Source organism: Scyliorhinus torazame, chromosome X (genome assembly GCF_047496885.1).
Source record: "Scyliorhinus torazame isolate Kashiwa2021f chromosome X, sScyTor2.1, whole genome shotgun sequence".
NCBI classification, from domain to species: domain Eukaryota; kingdom Metazoa; phylum Chordata; class Chondrichthyes; order Carcharhiniformes; family Scyliorhinidae; genus Scyliorhinus; species Scyliorhinus torazame.
The window spans coordinates 27792625-27815951 of record NC_092738.1 but is presented as its reverse complement, the minus strand read 5'-3'; the positions used below and the strand labels follow the sequence as shown (position 1 = coordinate 27815951).

Genomic DNA, 23327 nt, shown 5'->3' with positions numbered 1-23327 from the left:
GATGATTTGAGAAAGAGCACGGCAGGCACTCAGCTGCCTGTACTATCGGAGACGAGTGAATGGGCAAGCTGTACTATTTCAGCATTTTTCCAGGTTGAGACTACCTCCTGCTATTTCCATCAAATGTTTCAGTTGAAGAAGCCTTGAATTGATGCATACCCTTACTTCACACTCCTGGAAACCAGCCTGCACTCTGTTGCTACTTCCCCATTATATTTTTGTTTGGCAAGCTGCATACATTAACACACAAACCTGTTCTTGCGCATCAAAGGGGACCGTTTTTATATTTTCTGTCGCTGCAAACATTGTATGTCTTTGATTTTGTAACTTGTTGAAGAATGTAGACACACCATTCCAGATTCTGTTGTAGCAACTCCAAACTGAATACTTTGCACTTAGTACCAGACATTTCCCACCATAATCTCTCATTGATTTTCTTGGGAAATGTATCATGTTAAAAACAGTAACAGATTCTGCTTCACCCTTGTACTTTTCGTTTGTAGCAGCAGAATCATATTTCTTCTGAAATTTAAATTAGAAAGTAAATAGTCATTGTATGACAGTACATGATCAGGTCATGAATTAATTTTCCTCAATTGTATCAATGTTGGCAAACTGATATTTGGCAATTCCTGACATAGGGAAGGTAGGTATAAACTTTTTTTAAAATAAAATTGTTACTGTCAATACTTTGTGTGACAATTATACCTTTTAAAATCTATAGTTTGATCTGACGAGGTAGAAAGATTCAATGTGATGTCATTTACAGAAAATACAGGTGATGGAAGACTGCGTCTTTTGTATGGTTTTAAAAAATAATCTTGAGTATCGCCATCTGAAAACCTGACTGAAAAAACTGTAAAGAGAATTGGTATCGAGCAATAACAGATCAGAGTGAGAGCTGGTTAAACAGTTGGTACCGAGGTCCCAAACAACAGTTTGAACTGTGCATTGGTGTGTTAGTTAGTAGTGCTAAGCAACCTGAATAACTTTCGATATTGTCAGCAAGCCCTGTTTAATCTAATAGTATTTTTAATGGAAAAAAGGTATATTTATGTAGCACAGTAAGACATTATCAAGACATCCCAAAAGACTTTGCACCCAATCAATTTACTTTTGACATGCAAACACTATTATGTAGACCAATTTGCAAAGTTTTACAAATAGCAAATTAATGAATGATCATAGAATATGTTTTTGGTGATGTTGATTTGGGGAGGAATATATCTTTGAAAATACTTTTATTGAAAACGTTTTCATTCTAACAAAACAATTATATAATATAAAAACATGCTTCAAGCTACACTGTAATAAGAGCACAATCAATAATCAAAACCCATCCAACCATAACCCCCCCCCCCCCCAATATTAAACTAAAACCCCCTTACGACTGGCGATGACTACTTCTTTCAAAAAGGAAACGATTGGCTGCTACCTTGCGTAGAACCCTCCTACCGACCCCCTCATGGTGCACTTAACCTTCTCCAAATGTAAGAATTCCATGAGGTCACCCAATCGGGCCGAGACACTGGGCAGAGTAGAAAGACATCCACACAAGCAGAACCCGTCTCTGGGCTATTAACAAGGCAAATATGAGGACATCCGCCTTCATCCCTGTCTGCAGCACTGGTGAGTCCGATAGCCCAATAATGGCCACCAGTGGACAAGGTTCCAGTTTGAAATGAAGTATCTCTGACATGGTGTTGAAGAAGTAGACCCAAAAGCTTAATAATTTGGGACACAACAAGAACAAATGTCTATCGTTAACCATCCCCAATAACACTGCTCACACCTGTCATCCACCCCTGAAAAACCCTGCTCATCCTCACCGTAGTCCGATGAGCCCTGTGCATCACCTTGAACTGGATGAAGCGAAGCCGAGCACAGGAGGACTTGGAATTGACCCTGCGAAGAACCTCGTTCCTTGTTCCACACCACGTCAACATGGGATCCAGTCCCCCCACCCCCATTTCGGCATGTGGCACGATGGTTAGCACTGCTACTTCACAGTACCAGGGACCCAGGTTCGCTTCCAGCCTTGATTGACTGTCGATATGGAGTTTGCATGTTCTCCCTGTTCTCCGGTTTCCTCCGGGTGCTCCGGTTTCTTCCCACAGTCCAACGACGTGCTGGTTAGGTGAATTGGTCGGGCTAAATTGCCCTTTCGTCTCCAAAAGTTAAGTGTGCTGCGAGGGGGGTGGATTGAGGTAAGGTGCTCTTTCAGTGGGTCAGTGCAGACTCGATGGGCCAAATGGCAGCCTCCTGCAATTTGGGATTCTATAATTTCACCTTGACCTCATTCAACGCAGCCGACTCCGCTGATAGAATCTAGCCGTAAATACCCCCCCCCCCCCCCTCCCCCCTCTTAACAGTCCCAGCCAAAGATAAAACCCTCTCCAACAGGGTGGATGGATCCTTCTGCAAAAAATCATGAATCATGAAATATTGAAACAAAGGGAGTTGAAATTTTTCTGACATCTCCTCAAATCTGGCAAACCTTCTCTCCACGAACCCTTTCCAAACCCTTCCCCTCCCATGACCTGAGCATAGAGTCTTAAGCCCGCTGGTGCAAAGAGATGATTACTACAAATAGGGGCCAAATTTAATCCTTGGAGCTAAATTTAAAATGCTGTCTGAACTGCTTCCAAATTATCAGGATGGACACCATCACTGGATTCAAAGAAAATCTCACAGGAGAGCAGGGAAGGGAGAAGGTCACTAAAGCACCCAAACTAGAGTCCCTACAAGAACTCCACTTCCATTTGCCCCCATGCAGAACTCTGGTTACTAAGCCATCCCAGCACTTCTCAATATTGGCAGCCCAATAATAGAATAACAAATTGGGTAAAACTAAACTGCCTGACTGTCTATCTCTGGAGGAATGCCCGAGGGGTCTTGCCCACCCAGATAAAAGAGTACACTAATGTATTAACTCTGATAAAGAAGAAATTGGGAGAAAAGTGGAGAGACACTGAAAAAGAAATTTAAAATCTCGGGAGAACATTCATTTAAATAGTCTGGACCCTGCCCGCTAAGGACAGGAGGAGATTATCCCACTTCTGCAAGTCCGATTTGACCCCATTCACCAGACTAGCTTAAATTAATTTATGAAACGAGGCCCCATCATGGCTTCCCGGATACCCAGATAAGGAAAGCTAGATCTGACCAGGTGAAAAGGCAACATCCCCAGATCGGCTGCCCTCCCGGGAGGAGTTAACCGGAAAGTGCTCTTGTCTAAATTCAACTTCTACCCAGCTCAGGACCAAAGCCCCTTCATTATCTCACCCATAGTAAAAACTGGGTCCGTAATATAAAGAAGAAGATCATCTGTGTGCAAGGATACCGTATGCTCCCTCCCCGATTTATCCCCTTCGAACTACTGGAAGATTTTAACACTATGGCCAGAGGTTCAATTGCTAAAGCAAATAGAAGTGGAGACGGTGGACATCCCTGACTCGTACCCCTACTCGATGGAAAATAACCTGATCTCAAGGCATTAGTGCACACACGAGCAGTGGGGGCCCTATACAGTAAACAAATCCAGGATATGAACCGTCGCCAAAAACCAAATCTCAAGAGAGAGACCCACTCCACCCTAACAAATGCTTTTTCCGCATCCATGGAAACAATCGCCTCTGGTTCGGGCATTTGAGTAGGGAAAGGACAATATTTAACAGCCGAAGTGCACTGGTGATAATTGCTGATCCTTGACGAAGCCTGTTTGGTCTTCTGAGATCACCTCTGGGGGGCAGGGCTCAACCCGCTGTGCCAGGACCTTTGCGAGTAATTTAGCATCTACATTCAAACGCGAGATTGGTCCAAACGACCCACACTCCGTCGGGTCCTTGTCCTCCTTCGGGATCAGGAAGATGGAGACATGCGCAAGTGTAATGGGCAACGAGCACCGGGACAAGGAGTCATTGAACATGTATTAATGGGATGAACTGTTTTGCGAACCTCTTATAAAACTCTATGGGGGGAGAGCAGCACGGTGGTGCAATGGTTAGCACTGCTGCCTCACGGCTCAGAGGTCCCAGGTTCGATCCCGGCTCTGGGTCACTGTCCGTGTGGAGTTTGCACATTCTCCCCGTGTTTGCGTGGGTTTTGCCCCCAAAACCCAAAGATGTGCAGAGTAGGTGGATTGGCCACGCTAAATTGCCCCTTAATTGGAAAAAATGAATTGGGAATGCGAAATTTATGTTTTAAAAACACTCTATAGGGAATCCATCAGGGCCGGGAGCTTTGCCCATCGCATTAACCCAATACATTCAATAATTTCCTCTGGGCACAATGGGGATTCAAACTCCTCCTGCCCTCCCCCTCCACCACTGGTAAGGATAACCCATCCAAAAACTCCACCGTGGCCGAACTGTCCTCCGCGTGCTCCAACCTATATAGATCCCGATAGAATGTTTCAATAGCCGCGTTGACCTTGGAGCAGAAACCAAACTGCCACCCTAATCCCTTATCTGCACAATCACCTGGGAAGCAGCCTGCTGCCTCAACTGATGAGCAGAAAGGCGACTGGCCTTCTACCCAAGTTCATAAAAGCCCGCCTCGCGTGTTGCAGCTGGCCCGCAGCCTTACACGTTGGTAGCAGTTCAATTTGTGTCTGCAGCTTCCTACTTGCAAGCCGCTCCAGGGTTGGGGCAAGTGAGCTCTGATGGTCCACCTCCAGGGTGGAGTCCACCAGCCTCTGCTCCTCCACTCTCGCAGTCCTTTCCATGTATGCTTTGTAAATTATCTCCCCTATGATGACCACTTTAAGGGGTGCCCCACATGTGTTTGCAAAATTTTTTATCCGCCAATGACTCCGTATCCAATCTCCATGACGGGCGCTGAGAGGGACCTGACTCCAGTATCAAATCCACAAAATGTGGGGCATGGTCTGAAATCGCATACACCGAATACCCCGCCTTCTTCACCCAAGGGAGGAGAGACCTGCCCACAAAAAAAGTCAATACGTGAGTAAACCTTTTTTTTAAAAAATTAACATTTTTTTTCCAATTAAGGGGCCCTTTAGCATGGTCAATCCACCTTACCTGCATATCTTTGGCACCCCATCCTTCACCACCGAAGCAGAGTCGCCACTGTGTGCAACATCTACAAGATGCACTGCAGCAACTCCCGATGACTCCTTCGACAGCACCTTCCAAACCTCTACCATCGATAAGGACAAGGACAGCAGATACATATGAACACCACCAGCTTCAAGTTTCCCTCCAAGTCACTCAACCATCCTGACTTGGAAATGTATCGGCCGTTCCTTCACTGTCGCTGGGTCAAAATCTTGCAACTCCCTCCCTAACAGCACTGTGGGTGTACCGACACCAGATGGACTAAAGCAGTTAAAGAAGGCAGCTCACCACCACCTTCCCCGAGAGAAACATGATTTGGGCAATACAAATTGCCTACGTCTTGTGAAATAATTTTTAAAAGCTTCAAAAGCACTTCATTAGCTGTAAAATGCTTTAAGACGTCAGTTTATCTTTTTTTTTTTTACAAATAACATTTACAATACTGCACAACAGCGTTCTTTTCCAATTTCGTATTGTGGGAGCCGATAATTAAATTGCTTCTTGAAATTGAAACAGATTTTTACTCTTTTCAAGAGATTAAAACTAACTTATTTCAAAGAGACTTTAGACAACTCTCGACTAATTTTGGGAGCATTAGAGGACTTGCTTGATTTTGAATACCTAACTGATATTTTTCTTAAAAGCTGTCATACACAAACTTAATTATGTGAAATTATTCAAGTCTGAATTATTTCTCTCTCCAGTCTTTAACTGGTAAAGTTTGAGCATTGTATCAGGATTGGCTTGATACACGGATATTGACTGTGGCTGTTTTTTAAATTACTCATGTACTGTGACTGGGTTTAAAGAACAGCCACTAAAAAAGGCTTCTCCAACCTCTGGCCTGTGGACTGGATCCGGCCGCCACGCCTTTCGACTCTGCCGTTGAAATCTTCATGGACAGACCTTAAGTACTGCAAGCCGCCTCATCCAATGGCAGGTTGGTTTCTCACTGGTTAGCCTATCAACAGCCAATGCAGGGACCAACCAGCCTGTGATTAGATGAGCAACACGTTACCCGGTAAGGTTTCATTTTCGGTTTCAGCATGGGGAGCAAGGAGCAACAGGCAAGTACGGCACTGAGGGGTGTGGATGTGTGTGACTAACTGTGAGGCAGCCTAACTCCCAGGCACCGGATTCACATGCATTCTCACCACCCCAAACCAGCATATACACACTGCACCCATTCTCAGTGGGTGAGTGGGTGAACACCCTGAGACGTGAGTGAGCCGAACACACACACACTGAACCTTCTCACCTGGTCATTTTTATCAGTTACTCTTTTCAACTTCTCAAATTTCTTTTTTAGTACCCAATTTATGAAATTTTTTCCAATTAAGGGGCAATTTCGCGTGGCCAATCCACCTACCCTGCACAACTTTGGGTTTTGGGGGCGAAATCCACGCAAACACGGGGAGAATGTGCAAACTCCACACGGACAGTGACCCAGAGCCGGGATCGAACCTGGGATCTTGGCACCATGAGGCAGCAGTGCTAACCACTGCGCCACCACACTGCCCTTCAACTTCTCAAATTAATGCTGTGACATTGCTTTACTGTTGCTGAGCATTTTTATTTTTGTAATACCTCAACTTTATTTTTTGAAATTCAGTTTATTGTTGTGCCAAATGTTATCTTTATGAAATTTGTTCATTGGCCCCTTGTGAGGAACAAAATTTTATTGTGGCCCCGCCAAGCAAGAGGTTGGACAAAAAAATCAAAACTAAATCAATGCACAGCATAGAGAATCTATTTGTCCCATCGAGTCTGCGCCATATTTGCCACTGGCACTGTTTGGCCAGCTGCTGTGAAGCTGAGTGCTCTTTTGCAGTCCCATTGAACTTCTTGCATATTTTAGCTGAAGCTGTATTTTATTTCTGGACCATCAGAGACCCACGAGGTTTGCAGTCAAATTAGGGTCTTTATTGCAGCAATACTTCTCTAATTGCAGGATTTCTAGTTATTTCATCAGATACTTTAACAGAATCAAAACTTCTCACTGTTGAGAAAAGCGACGTATAGCTGTCCATGTGTAAAGACCAGTCTAGGAATATAAATACAGATTTTCTTTGGAATCTGGACTTGTTTACAGTCAGAAATATGATAGACGAATTGGGAGCTGTTTTCTCCTGAGTTGTAAATGGAGGTTTACATCTGATGGGCTCTATATTATTTGAAGAATAAACACTCTTATTTCCTTGAAATTTGCCTGTTTTAATTTCAGTATCTATTATCGAAGAAAACTGTTTCCTAACTACCAATCTTGTTTCATGATGTCCTTGTTTAGGATTCAAGTTTCATAGCAACATTATAACTGTTTTCCTTGTGTCAAGTGTGTATGTTGGCATGCCTGTTGGAATTAGACTGTTTAGAAACTCTGAAGGGTATAGTCCGTTATCATTTTTGTCGATAGTGAACTCTGATGTGTGCTTTTAATTCACTTGGCAGACTTTCTAAAACTTTTTCAGTGAATCTTTGTTCTTAGCACAAAGTATAGCTTTTGAATCATTTGTATCAAATAATTGTCCTTGATATTTTGCCATGCTTCACCAATTCCATCATCTCACCCTCCCTCTCATGCCAACCCCGCCCCATTCTTGCCAACACTATCCCACCGCTCACAGGAAAACCATTTTGCCAGCCAGGACAACTTTCTTTTGTTGAGCTCCCCTTGCCTTTGCTGTTTTTGCTCTCCTCCAGCCATTGGCAGCCACATGTGCATCAAGCACTCCAGCCCTGTCCACAATCCCATATCGCTCTGTCTGCGTCAAGCACCACCCAGCAAATAAACCTGCATCCTTTAAACTGACCAATCGAAACCGACAAATATTAAATATTGTACATTGGTCAAAGGAAATTTGCCAGCAAGCTTTAGCTAGCAGGGTACAAATTGCATGACACATGAACCCCATGATCAGTATTGTTGCTGATAAAGCAGACATCGGAAAAGCTGGAACCGTTCGGTGCTATTGTGTTAATAGTTCTGTTTAAACTGAACAATATTACGTTTTCTGCACTGCAGAACTGTCTTCAAAGATTTCAACAGGAAAGGGGAGGGAAGGAATGAAAACCGAAAATATTGGAGACCGGAATTAAAAGCACAAAAAATCAGTCAGTACGTGTAGAAAGTCAAATTAATGTTTTGGGTGCATACAGGCATCAGAAAAATTAATATAAGTCAACATTTTAGTGAAATTGAGGTGTAAAGAGAGGCAAAACAGCAGATATTCCAATTGCAGAGTAGTAGTTAATAGGTTGAATGACCTTCAGACTGCTTGCTAGCATTTATATAAAAGACAATAGAAGGACATATAAAGAACAAACTATGTACAATTAGTTGAGGGGCAAATACAAATTGCTGGAGGGGAAATTTAGAACATGAGTAACTGCTGATGCAAGAGATATGACATTTTATTCAAGAAGTCTTGGAAGAATAATGGGATTGTTGGTCCTGAAAACAGAAAGGCAGGCACGGGTTAAACCCCCCCCCCCCCGGTGCGGCCAGCATGGACACCATGTCAATGGGGACAAGGGGAACAGTTTACAATTACCCCTTAACACAACTGTACAATTTCCCATTAAACAGCAAGAAAATGGGGGTGACGCAGTGGTTAGCACTGCTGCCTCACGGTGCTGAGGACCGGGTTTGATTTCCGCCCCGGGTCACTGTCTGTGTGGAGTTTGTATATTCTCCCCATGTCTGCGTGGGTCTCACCCCCACAACACAAAGATGTGCAGGGTAGGCCATGTTAAATTGCCCCTTAATTGGAAAAAATAATTGGATACTCTAAATTTTTTTTTTTTAAAGAACAAAATAAACATACAGCTCTTAATCCAACTTAAAATTAGACGGGCATAGAGTGATACTTGCTTTATGCAACAGATTTGCCGCCTGTTGGAATCCTTTCGGACTCTGAATATCTTCAAAAAGCTGCTTCAACTGGGGTTTTTCAGCCTCTTCCTTGTCTTCAAACAAGATTGCTGCATTGCACGGGAGTTGTGAAACTGTTTATTTTTCGCCGAGCTTGGAACACTTTATCAGAATCTCAGCGCATTGTGCAGTCACCTCCCGGAGAAGCAAGGAGTTGTGTGTCATTTAATTAAGCTGCTACTTAACTATGAAGTGGTTTCCGAATTCCAAATGTATGAAAAATAACTTTTTTCTAAGCTGGTACACCTGCTAACTTGATGAGTAACAGCAACTGACTTTACATATATTTTAAAATGTGTGAAGGAGAGTTTCAGTAAACATAATGTTATATTCAGAATTTACCCCTCAAATTGAGTGGTTATGCACCTTGAAGCTGTGGGTCAGTTGGCACTGTTTGATGCTCTGGGTCACTTTGTCCTGATCTATCCAATTGCAGACTGAGGGGAGGCTGGCTCAGTTTCATTTCTTGGAAGAATTATTTCCAGGAAGATATATTGATAACAGCATGATATACCTGGCAGGAATGTTGCCTGATTTATTTTGCTCCTGTCAAGGCTCGAGTTACATTGCAAAATGAAATATTTTTTTCCCTTCAAAATCTTGTATGTTTTTGCATGCACTCAACAAGATAACTGAGGTGAAAGCAAAAAAATGTAAATGCTGGAGACCTGAAATAAAAACAAAGTTTTGAAAAATCTCAGCCGGCCTGGAGCATCTATGGAGAGGGAAACAGAATTAATATTTCGAATACAATTTGACTTTGAGGAATGCGTTCTGACAAATGGGAAGTTTAAAAGGCTTTTTAAAGGGAGTCTTGTGTGTTTGCATTCCTACCAATTACTGCAATGCAATGTGTACAAGTAACACAAAAAATATGATGCTGTAGAATGCTTTTGCAAGTCAGCCTGAGAGTTCTTCAAATTGTGGTTTTTATCTTTGTTTATAAGCTACTTCTTTATTTTGAATTCTGGGAGCTTGGCATCGAGGAAAGTTGATGTTTGTGCTATTAAATGGCCTTCTGTAGTTCTTTGTCAATCTTGTGGACCCAGCTAGTATGACCTGCCACAGAAATACAGTGAGAGTTTCACATTGTAAATGCAGAATGCCTGCCAGAATCCAAATTAAACGAAGCAGCTATTGTGTGCTCCAGTACTTCTAGCATAGGAATTATCTAAGACCGTTACTGATTCTTTTACATTTGTTGTCTTCAAATAAGTGCTGCTTTTCCCCTTTTCTATGATCTATGAATTTTTAAAAATAGCTTTTAGTGAAATATCTTTGAATATTTGTAACTTTTAATTTTAACTTTCTTCTCCTGTCCCTATTTTATTTAGTTTCTGAAATCAGCAATTCGTTTGAGCCAATACTCTGTCGAGAGGTTGGTTGACATTTACCGTGTAACCTTCCATTCTCTCTCCCCCCCCCCCCCCCCCCCCCCCCCCCCACCCACACTCACCCACCTCGCCCGACCATTAGTACCTGGGATTAATGTATATTCAGATAGTGTGACCTTGCCTTTGACAGTTTTGATAAAACTGACAGAAAAATAGACATTGTGGATATGGAGCAAATAAGGCTGAGATCAATAGGGTTTGGTATGCTAAGATAATCCGTGGTAATGGTAAATTAATTGGAAGTTTAATTGAATTCAGGTGGCGGCAATTCGCTTGTATGGAGGAGCAAGCGAACTATGGCAGTTGGGTTTGGTGATGTGTGTTTGTGATGTGTCTCTGTAAGGTATGTGATCCTGCTTCTATCCTTCACTGGGTTTCCACCCCTGTTACAGTACTGGAACAGCTCTCATCACAGTCATAAATGGCATAAAATCATAGAAAAATTACAGCACAGAAGGAGGCCATTCAGCCCATCTTGTCCATGCCAGCCCGAGGGCACCCAAGTGCTTTTTCTAATCCCATAGAACATACAGTGCAGAAGGAGCCATTCGGCCCATCGAGCCTGCACCGACCCACTTAAGCCCTCACTTCCACCCTATCCCCGTAACCCAATAACCCCTCCAAACCTTTTTGGTCACTAAGGGCAATTTAGCATGGCCAATCCACCTAACCTGCACGTCTTTGGACTGTGGGAGGAAACCGGAGCACCCGGAGGAAACCCACACAGACATTGGGAGAACGTGCAGAGTCCACACAGACAGTGACCCAGTGGGGAATCTAACCTGGGACCCTGGTGCTGTGAAGCCACAGTGCTAGCCACTTGTGCTACCGTGCTGCCCCATCTTCCTGCACCCAGTCCATAGCCCTGTAACTTGGAGTACTTACGGTGCAGATCCAGAGTTTAGGGTTTCTGCCTCCATCGCCAACTCAGACAGCGAATTCCAGATTCCCACTACCATCTGCTTAAAAGAATTCTTCCTTGTGTCCCCACTACGCCTTCTGCCACTTGCATAAAGGTAAACTTCCTCACCTCGTCTTTCTCGACCTATCTGCAGCCTTTGACACGGTTGACCATACCATCCGCCTTCAAGGATACTCTGTTATTTTCCAGCTGGATGGGACTGCACTCACCTGATTCCATTCTTATCTGGCTAATCAGACAATCACTTGCAATGCTTTCTCTTCCTGCTCCCGCACCATTACCTCTGGTGCTCCTCTCCCCACACACACACACACACACACACACACACACACTACCCCCCCTCCCCCCCAAAAAGATCTCTCCTTTCTATTTCTCATCTACTTGGGGCAGCGTCTTCTGAATGCACAGTTAGTTTTTTATATGTACGCTGATGGCACAAGGGTCAACATCTTGACTGTTCCATTGCTGCTAAATTATCAGACCACTTATCCGCAATTAGTACTGGATGAGCAGAAATGTTGGGAATACTGAAGATGTGGCCCCTGCTTCAAACTCCGTTCCCTTGCTACTGATTGCTTCCCTCTCCATGGCAACAGTCTTGAGATTATGCCAGTACTTTGCAACCTTGGTGTCACATTTGACCCTGAGATGAGCTTCCTACCTCATTAATGCCATCTCAAAGCCACGTATTTCCACCTCTGTAACATTGCTGGACTTTGCCCCTATCTTGGTTCATCTGCTGTTGAAACCCTCGTTCAGAATTCTAAACTATCCCAACTCTCACTCCTGGCTGGTCTCCTCCATGAACTTCAGGTCATCAAAACTCTGCTGCCTATGTCATCTTGAGGCCTACTCCTCTACCTCATTTTCCTCCTCTAAGACGGTGCTTAAAATCTATCACTTTGACCAAGATTATGATCACCTGACCCAAAGTCCTGTTTAGCTGTGTCATATATTGTTTTCCTATACTTTTGTGTAGCAGCTTGGGACGACTTATTATGCTAAAAGTGCTATATTAATACAAGTTGCTGTTGAAGTTAAGTCTCAGTTGGGCACACGGAAGTTTTTTAAAAATCTAGAATAATCATCAACTGATTTTAAATAGGGAAAGAAGGAAATTCAACCAATTCAGCTCTTGTTGCAAGTAAATCTCAAATTTCACAGAATGAAAATAATTTTTTTCCCCTGAGATTTAATTAGTCCGATTTTACTTAACGTTGAGCTGCAAGTGTGGCAGCTAAAAGCTGGCAGGCTGCAACTGCCAAATGTACGATGGTGCTAAAACGTGGCATCTGCCATCCTTGGCTTCTGCCACCTTGCAGCTGCCTTGCTTCCATTGCTGAGGCTTTCCCAGGAATCACTTGGGCTGCTGTTTCTGTTCTGATCATATTTACAAATAAGGGAGAGAGTGGAGTCAGCCTAACAAATGTACTAGTACATTATCTTGGTACAGAATTATGCTCTCCATTTTACAAAGTCCTGAATGGAGCTCTGGTGGTGCTTGGAGGGTGCACATTCAGCTCTGCACTTGGCTCAATATCCAATTTGAGTGATGCCATGGAGAGAATTGTTGAGAGCTCCAGGCAATTGCCTCCTCCATCGCTCAGCCACATGGATTGGAAGGAAGGAAGAGGTGAATTTGTTCCAGAGCCTATTGAACCTAATGCCTATCGATGCATCTACTGTTTCTAGGGCCACTACTCTGAGATTTAGATCATTAGGCCCTGGGGATTTATCGGCCTTCAAACCCATCAATTTCCTCAACACCATTTCCCGACTAATACTAATTTCCATCAGTTCCTCCCTCTCACCAAACCCCGTGTTCCCCAATATTTGTGGTATGTTATTTGTGTCCTCCTTTGTGAAGATCCAATCCAAGTATGTATTTAGTTGGTCAGCCATTTTTTTGTTCCCCATTATAAATTCCCCTGTTTAGTGGCAGCACGGTGGCGCAGTGGGTTAGCACTGGCCTCACGGCACCAAGTTCCCAGGTTCGATTCCGGCTCTGGGTCACTGTCCATGTGGGGTTTGCACATTCTCCCTGTGCTTGCGTGGGTTTCGCCCCCACAACCCAAAAATATACAAGGTAGGTGGATTGGCCACGCTAAATTGCCCCTTAATTGTAAAAAATGAATTGGGTATTCTAAATTTTAAAATAAATAAATAAATTCCCCTGTTTCTGACTGTAAGGGACCTGCATTTATCTTCACCAATCTTTTTCTCTTCACATATCTAGAGAAAGGGGGGTGCTCCTGCACCACCTAACCATTCCATGCATTCTCCTTTCCCCACTCACAAGGTGGATAGTCAGTTTACTTGGTCCTGATCATTTATGAATTCTTTCATGGCCTCAATCTGGGAAATATTGAAAGTTTAATCTTAAACCATTAGATTTGTGATACAAGTTTTGTTCACTCAAGTTAAACACAGAGTCAGTTATTGTATTGGTTTGTTGAATGTACTTCTTTAAAGCAGTGTTTTTTGTCCGGGACCCATTTTTACCAACCGGCCATATTTCGGGTGGCCTTTGCGACCCACACCTCCCGAACCTCACTACCTATGCCACGTGAACGTCACGACCCACCAGTTTTGCCTACCTTTAATGTGACAGGTGAGCCTGCTTGGTCCTCATGATCTCACTTGCTTTGTTATTCAATGTGACATTTCTGCTGAGGACTTCAGCTGGTGATTTAAGATATCACTGCATCGTTGAAAAGAAAATCAAGAGGTTTGTCCTCAAACTCACCATGCTTAGTCTTCAAATGCCTTTGAAGTTTTGAGGGTTTTAATCTTTCATTTGCCAGTACTTCCCTGCATATAACACATGAACTTTGCATCCTGATTTGCATTGAGACAATTAATAAACCCACACCACAAGAAATCATCTTTATACTACTTTGTTCCTGTTTTCAGCTTCTTTTCTCATGGGTTGTTCACCACAGGCCCTGGAGCTCACACCTCACCGCTGACAGCTACAAACTGGAGGAATCTTTCTCGCATCCAGAGCATGTGATCTCGGATCACACTGCGTGACCTCTCCGCCGCCACTTTTGGAGAGAAGACCTGTTAATTTTTTTTTTAAAGAATCTGCTCCCGGGTCAGCGCACTAATGTCAGAAGTAGCCAGTCTGCCTCGCTGGACCCTGGGCATGCGCACTGCTGAGCGGGCACGTGCGGGATGGCTGGCAGAGTACATGACCCATTATCTGTGCATAATATCAGCATGGGATAAAAAGTAAATATAGAAGGGAGTGTGGTGACTCTGTCGGAACATGGGACTTGGGAGCAGGAGTAAGCCATTCAGCCCTTTGACCCTTTCATATGTTTGCATGAGCCTGCCCTCTGCCCCCCTAACCATTGACCCACTTGTCTATCAAAAATCTGTCTGTCTTAATTGCTTTGAAAAAAGTCAATGACCCAACCCCCACTGCTTTCTGGGAAAGAGAATTCGATATATAGCCCTTTGAGAGAAAAAATTCTCATTGTCGCGACCTTAAACTGTAGACCTCTTTATTCTTAACCTGATTCTAGTCTCCCCCACAATTGGAAACATCCTCCGGGTATCCACTCTGTCCAGTCCCCTCAGGATCTTGAATGTTTCAATAAGATCTCCTCTTATTCTTCTAAACCACTATAGGTATAGTCATAAACTTTTGTTATAAGATTCATTCCAAAAATGAGTCAAATGAACCTTCTCTGAACTGCTAACACAATGATATATTTTTCAAATAAGGAGACTAAAACTGTACACACTACGCCAGATGTGGTCTCGCCAAAGCCCTGTACAGCTGTAGCAAAACATCTCTGCTTTTATATTCCATTCCCCTTGAATTAACGACAACATTCCATGTGCCTTCCTAATCACTTGATGTACCTGCATGCTAACTTGGTGATTCATTTATCAGGACACTTGGAGCCCTCCATACAACCAAGTTCGCAATCATTCTCTATTTAAATAATATGCTGCTTTTACCAAATTGAATAAGTTCATATTTTCTCATGTAATCTGTCGGGCGGGAAGGGTGGTCAATGCTAGAAATATATGAATGGAAACTAAGGGAGCGATTTTATGGAGCCAGCAAGAGTGGATAATGCAGGGGTGACTAAATTAGGCGGGAGTCAAAATTCCAATTTCCCGATGGCAGATTGAGATGAGATTTGTGGTGCGTCAGGCCTTGCTGCCATGTGGTGGGTTCCCACTTGTAATATATTTACATGCCATGCCATTATGTTCTACCTTTAAGATAAAGACAGCGGCGTGCAAGAACCTTGTGATACCAGGTTGACATTTGTTTAAAGGTGGCGTGCGCCAGTCGACTTTGTGCTATTGTGTCAGATGTCAGTGGTTTTCCCTGTTGAAATTTGCAGCACAGAGAGGGGAGCCGGAGAAGGGCAGCTTACATAGAGGCTCAGGACTGGCAAGGGTGAATCAGTGGTGTTGTGGATGAAGGCTGTGGGGTGGAGCCAGGTGCATAGAGTAGCGGAAGAAGGAAGGGCCTGGCATCCTGGCTGTGGTTGGGGGCTGGGGAGAGTAATCAGTCAAAATATAAATATGAGCAACCTAAAGGGAGGTGTCAGTACTGCCAAATGCATCCATCTCGGTGCTGGCTGGCGGAGCTTTGAGTTCACATACAACATTTCAATTAGCCCCACTGAGCGTGATCTCAGACTGTCCTTTACAATGCATAGAAGGGAGGGCCAGCTGAGCATACAAATTCAACCATGTCCCACAAAGTGGCGCTTACAACACTGTACACTGATGCGATCATTCAATAAAGGTGACTGCAAAAACACAATTGTTTCTTCCACAATAAAGAAATATTCGTAGCTCCCCTGTAACCAGCAATCTGTGCCAACCATCAGATGTGCCAGTGCATTTCGCTCGCTGATTGAAATATTCTTTTTATTTTTTTTGTCCAATTAAGGGGCAATTTAGCGTGGCCAATCCACCTACCCTGCGCATCTTTGGGTTGTGGGGGCGAAACCCACGGAAACACGGGGAGAATGTGCAAACTCCACGCAGACAGTGATCCAGAGCCAGGACCTGGGACCTCAGCGCTGTGAGGCAGCAGTGCTACCCACTGTGCCACCGTGCTGCCTCCGACTAAGCCATTCTTAACAAATAACAATGATGTGCACATGAATAAAGCGAAACCAATGCAATGTGAAATATTTACAAGTGAAATTTAAATTTTAAAAACAGCCCTGCCACCTTTAAAAGCCACATGTTAATGACGCTGGAGTTGGGCAAGAAAGTTCTAGCCACGATGAAGAGCCTTCCCTGTTTGTCCAGCAGGCTCTTTTGCAGCCTGTCTTTCCCAGCTCCACTGTCAGCTGGCGGTGGGTTACACCACTGAAACGTTTCTGCTATCAGATGATTGCACGTGTCTCCCATGCACGCTGCCAGTATTTAAAATTTTAATTAAAGTTGCACGGGAACCAGCAAAACGCAAGAGTGGCACCCACTTCCTGTTCTGCCATCAGGAACAGTGTGCCATAGTTAAAATTCCGACTGGACCAGGCAAATCCATTCCTATGGAACTGTACACTGGAAAAGAAGGTTTTAGAGAATGATGGCTTGGTCAACTGTGTCAAAGACATGTACAGTGGTTGAGAAGGAATAATGCATTATGTCACTCATTTTCGGGGTTGTTTTCTCTGTTCTTTCAATTTGAACTTTTTTTGTGGAATTGAGAACGGAATTTTGTTAAATTTTCTCAGCGAAATGAAACTATTGTTGGATTTCAGTAACTAGTTTTTACTGAGATTCTAATCGAGCAAAATTTTGCATTTTTGATCATTTAAATGCATGTCCAATTAACCAAAATTTGGATAATTTATGAATATGCAAGCTCTTGTTAAAGGAAGCTTTGTTTAAGCACTAGATTTTTGCAAGTGTTGAATTTGAAATTGTTGCAGGATTTGATTGAGGCGGAAGCAGGAGGTGATTTGTGGTTACGGTTGTGCAAACAGAAAGTTGCTGTTGTATAGATGTCGGTCGAGCAAACTAGTTGGGAGGGAGGACATTTTCTCGAACAATATTTGCTGTATTTATCATGTTCTTGACCCCAGGTGACAACCCTAGCTTTCTTCTCAATATTCAGTTGATGTTTGGTTACTTTTTTTCCATTCAGCTGACTATTTACAGTTAAGCGCAATGAGGTTCAGACGAAGGTGGTGGTTACTATCTAAACTTGGCAGATTGTAGTAATAATAATCTTTATTGTCACAAGTAGGCTTACATTTATACTGCAATGAAGTTACTGTGAAAAGTCCCTAGATTGTGTGAACTGATCTTGCCTCCCTTCAGAAGCTGGCGGGTTATTTAGCTTATCCTTTAAGAATAAATCATAGAATTTACAATGCAGAAGGAGACTATCCAGCTCATCGAGTCTGCACTGGCCCTCAGAAAGAGCACCCCACCCAAGCCCATCTAACCTTTGTTTGGACATTAGGGTAATTTAGCATGACCAATCCACCTAACCTGCACATCTTTGGACTGTGGAAGGAAACCGGAGCACCCGGAGGAAACCCACGCAGACACGGGGAGAACGTGCAAACTCCACGCAGAAAGTCACCCAAGACGGGAATCAAACCTGGGACCCTGGAGCTGTGAAGCAACAGTGTTGATCATTGTGCTACCGTGCTGCCCCATGGCTTGGACTGTGCCTTTCTGTTTAAAATAAAACGTATGCACCATCATGTCATTTTTTTAAATGAAAAGGAAAATAATTTTGTGGCGTGTAGTTTGGCCGCTGCATTGTAGCTGTTGATTTTGTAGTGACAGCAAGTGGTGGCGATTTTGAGGTGTGTGGCAGAAGCAGCTAATTTATGATCCGTACCATTTCCTATCTCCCATAAATTTAAAGGTCCCAAGTAATAAGTTACATGCACACATATGAACTAGGAGCAGGAGTAGGCCTCAAGCCTGCTCCAGCGCCTGATAAGATCATGGTAGATCCAATTGTAGCTTCAACTCTACTTTCCTGTCTATTCTGTAATACCAACATATGAATTGGGAGCAGGAGTAGGCCATCCAGTTTGCTTCCAAAGCATAACATGTTCCAATACTGTTTTCCTATTGTTCACGTGCAGTTGATTGCCAAATACGTACAATCAAATTGCAATAATCATTGGGCGAAGTTTAATTGATACTATGTGTATGATCAGTATTTCTGTGTGGAACTGAGCAGAATTATTGGTTTGCAAGATTTGTGCTTCCATCCAGTAAATTGGTGGATGCTAAATAAAAGGAAAAACGTTTTGCAAGCAGCTGATAATGAGTTAAAGATTAGCCACCAAATGTGCTGCAGTGGAATTAGCCAATGCATTTACTATATATCAAGTGAACTGAGCATTAAGATCCTGAATTACGTCGAGTCTTGATCAATATTCTGTATCTGAGCCTTGAGCACGCGTCTGACATTCTACACTGGTATTTAAAATGAGAGTGATTGAGAAGTATTTGGGAAATGGATCAGCCATTATCTGGAATTAACTGATTTTTGCAAGGATGTAATGGACTGCTGTTTAACTTTAAGAATGTATTACAGTTGTTTAGCACAGGGCTAAATCGCTGGCTTTGAAAGCAGACCAAGGCAGGCCAGCAGCACGATTCAATTCCCATAACAGCCTCCCCGAACAGGCGCCGGAATGTGGCGACTAGGGGCTTTTCACAGTAACTTCATTTGAAGCCTACTTGTGACAATAAGCGATTTTCATTTCATTTTCAGTTGTATTGTGTTTTGTGTGACAATTTGACACGCTGTATATGTTGTTGAGTCCTTACGATCTGAACTTGATTTGAACAGTTTTTGATAAGTTTTTTAAAATTTGTGATATTGATTTATGTTGCGTATTGCTGTGGGAATACCAGTCATTTATACCCTTGTTTTTTTAAAAATGTCTCTTCCACAGTCCAAAATCAAAAAGGTGAATGTGTTTCCAACAAATTAGACTTTTTCAACAACAAAAAAATCATTTTTCTTTCCATGCAGGGAGCGGTGACTCTTCAATGGACAAAGAGTTCCCTGGGGCGATGGTGGGTCCCATTGTGAGCACACCCAATAGTCAACACTCTTCACCCAGCCGTTCTCTGAGTGGTATGTCTTTTTTTTTCAGTTGTGCATTGGTTTGACTCAGACCAATTATCTGAATGGAAGGCAGAATTGAAAATGAATAGTGAAGTGGGTTCTCGTTTAGTTTTTCTAACATGAACACATTTTCCGCATTGATTTGATAACCAATCTATATAATTTGCAAATCTTTAAGTGTTGAGTTTGGGTAGGGTGCTCTTTCCAAGAGCTGGTGCAGACTCGGGGGGCCGAATGGCCTCCTTCTGCACTGTAGATTCAATGATAATCTATGATTAATCTAGGACAAAGGTTCGGCACAACATCGTGCCCGAAGGGCCTGTTCTGTGCTGTATTTTCTGTGTTCTATGTTCTATGTTAAGGGAATTTACACTGAAATAAATTAAATGTTGAATTCCAACAAGTGGGTAGGATCTCTGCATTCATACAATCCTTGGCATTTAAGTAATTGTACCAAAATCTGTAATTCTGGGAATACATTGTTTTTTATGCAATTTATTTGTTTACATTTTTTAAATTTAAATTTTATTTGTGGGTGGAGACATTATCTGGGAGTGTTCCGACCATGTTGAGGCATGATGAAATAGCTCGTGTTCTCCCACTCCAGGTATGTGCATTTTTGTGCATTTAGAGAGGATGTGCCTTGTCAGTTTGTCGGAGACCCAATTTTTGCACTTTCAGATTGTAAAGAATTAGCCAGACAGGTTTTTGTAGATTAAATAAAGAACAATATAATTTAATGCGCGCTCACGTGCGCACTTGAGCGTAAACACAAGCATGTACTCATTTTCTAACTGGATGAGTAATTAGGATTTGTTTAAATTTGGATTTGTTTATTGTCACGTGTACCGAGGTACAGTGAAAAGTATTTTTCTGCAAGCAGCTCAACAGATCATTAAGTACTTGAAAAGAAAAGAAAACACATAACAGGGCAACACAACGAAAGAGAAAATGCTGGAAAATCTCAGCAGGTCTGGCAGCATCTGTCGGGAGAGAAAAGAGTTAATGTTTCCCTCCAGGTGCTGTCAGACCTGCTGTGATAATCCAGCATTTTCTCTTTCGTTTCAGATTCCAGCATCCGCAGTAATTTGCTTTTATATAGTGCAATATAACGTGCACAATGTAACTAAATAACACCGGCATCGGATGAAGCATACAGGGGTGTAGTGTTAATCAGGTCAGTTCATAAAAGGGTCATTTAGGAGTCTGGTAACAGCGGGGAAGAAGCTGTTTTTGTGTCTGTTAGTGCGTGTTATCAGACTTTTGTATCTCCTGCCCGATGGAAGTTGGAAGAGTGACTAAGCCGGATGGGAGGGGTCTTTGATTATGCTGCCCGCTTTCCCAGGCAGCGGGAGCAGTAGATTGAGTCAGTGGATGGGAGGCAGGTTTGTGTGATGGACTGGCGCGTGTTCACGACTCTGAAGTTTCTTGCCGTCTTGGGCCGAGCAGTTGCCATACCAGGCTGTGATGCAGCAGATGGGATGCTTTCTATGGTGCACCTGTAAAAGTTGGTAAGAGTTAATGTGGACATGCCGAGTTTCCTTAGTTGGCTGAGGAAGTATAGGCGCTGTTGTGCTTTTTTGGTGGGAGCGTCGACGTGGGTGGACCAGGACAGATTTTTGGAGATATGTACTCCTCAGAATTTGAAGCTGTAAACCATGTCCACCTTGGCCCCGTTGATGCTGACAAGGCTGTGTACAGTACTTTGCTTCCTGAAGTCAATGACCAGCTCTTTAGTTTTGCTGGCATTGAGGGAGAGATTGTTGTCGCTGCACCACTCCACTAGGTTCTCTATCTCCCTCCTGTATTCTGACTTGTTATTCGAGATCTATGGTCGTATCGTCAGCAAACTTGTAGAAACGCCCTGAAGAAAGACATTAAAACTTGTCCTGATTGTTTTCTTTCTGAAAGGTTAGCGCAGAAAGACTGTGCGAGTCATTTAATATTCATACCGGTGGTCCTCATACTTTTAAGAGATAGAAGTAGTAAACTATTCGGCCCTTCAATCCTGCTCCACCATTCAATATGGTCGTGGCTTGACCTTCTGATAGCTGCTTTCTGTTAGTTAACGGTTGGGATTGTGACCAATGACGCACCTTATTGGTGCAAAGACTGGAGAGGGATGACAGATCATTTGGTGGCCATGCTTCTTGGTTAGGCTGCCAATTGTCCTCAGAAGCTCCAAATTGTGATATCAATGCTTGTCCTTTCAGTCTCCGCATTTAATAAATACTGTGTCCTTGCTGATTTAATGCATATGCTTTGTTTCCATGTTTTAACAAGCATCCATGGTGGGCCAGAATATACTGGATTGGAGTTTTGTGGTGTGCCCCATGGGTTGGATTCTTTTCCTCGCTCTTCAACTCAAAGTATTTACTGCAAATCACGAAATACAAATCAATAACTGGCTCGGTTGGAATCTTGAGATCTTGGGACTATGCTGAATGACTCTGTCTCCTGCCAATGAAATTTAAGGAAAGAGAAAGAAACCGGAATGTTGGAGAAGGAGATAGGGGGGTGAACACTCGAGTCAAGTTAGATACAGAAAGAAAAATTACGGGGAGTAAAGAAAGATTGGATTGAAAGGGAGAGAAAGTATCGAAGGTAAAACAAGCAAAAAGAGTTAACATTTTCAAAACCTCCTTGGGGCAGTTTACTATCTGTAGGAGATTCCATAGTTTCAGTTCCCTTTCTTAGCTGGAGAAGTTGAGTGTATTGCAGGAACATTGTTTTTTTAATTTCAAAACATCCCTGCATCATTAAAAACCAGCTCCCCGTCTGCAGTGAGTTTTATTCAGATTTCCAACGCAAATGCAGCAATTTCTGCCATGTAAATCCATTGCCACTCTTTCTCCATTTGTGCAGTTGAATTTTTGAAAAGGAATAAATTGGAATTATTTGACTTACTTGTCTGCCTGTGTTCACAATGATGCAAAGACTTGTGAAATTCAGCATGCAAGTTTGCCTTGCCTGCATTTTAGAACATAGAAACTAGTTTAACGTTTCCGAGATGGTGCTTGGGTGGTCTGAACATAGAACATACAGTGCATTCAGCCCATCGAGTCTGCACCGACCCACTTAAGCCCTCACTTCCACCCTATCCCCGTAACCCAATAACCCCCTCCTAACCTTTTTGGTCACGAAGGGCAATTTATCATGGCCAATCCACCTAACCGGCACGCCTTTGAACTGTGGGAGGAAACCAGAACACCCGGAGGAAACCCACGCAGATACGGGAGAACGTACCGACTCCGCACAGACAGTGACCCAGCAGGGAATCGAACCTGGGACCCTGGCGCTGTGAGGCCACAGTGCTACCCACTTGAGCTGCCCGTGAAGGTACAGAATTATTCTGCACCTGAATAATGGGACGATAAGCATATTTAATGCTTGTTTTTTCATGTATTATGATTTATTCTACTTTATTTTCATGGGCATTATTTTCTAATTTCTCCAGTTCTGTGTTGAGTGTTGAACCTCTGCACCCATACCCTTCTGAATTTCACCGTGGACCTTTTGCACACTGTTCTTATTGAGTTAAGGTCAAACCGGAGTGTATCTGTGTGCTGGCTTCCTGACCTTAACAGTGCTAAATCTGCTTCTGCTGTGGTAGTAAAATTGTCGATCCATGTAGATAGGATGAAGAGAGCCTAATTTGGCAACCAAACTGTTTCAAGCTGGCCAGTGGGAGCTGGCCTTCAGTGATCTGTACGAAATAAGCACCATTGTAAAAAGTGTCAAAAGTTACTCCCGTTTCACCGCTAGCTGGTGAATCTTTTGTATAATAACAAGCTAGGACCGTATAGTACATTCCGGAACCTAACCAGCAAGGCAGCCCAAATGCCATGTGAATTTTCATCTCGTCTCACCTGTGCTTTGGGAGTTTCGAGATTGTTAGCCCTAAGACATC

General features: G+C 43.1%; 1 protein-coding gene across 2 annotated transcripts in view; it reads left to right on the top strand.

Moving 5' to 3' along the window:
• ikzf4 (IKAROS family zinc finger 4) overlaps positions 1–23327 on the top strand; it is a 187155-nt gene that overhangs the window by 89275 nt on the left and 74553 nt on the right. For both annotated transcript variants that reach the window (XM_072493859.1, XM_072493858.1), the window contains exon 3: positions 19322–19426. In XM_072493859.1, coding sequence (XP_072349960.1) covers positions 19322–19426 — 105 coding nt within the window. The remainder of the gene's footprint in view (positions 1–19321; positions 19427–23327) is intronic.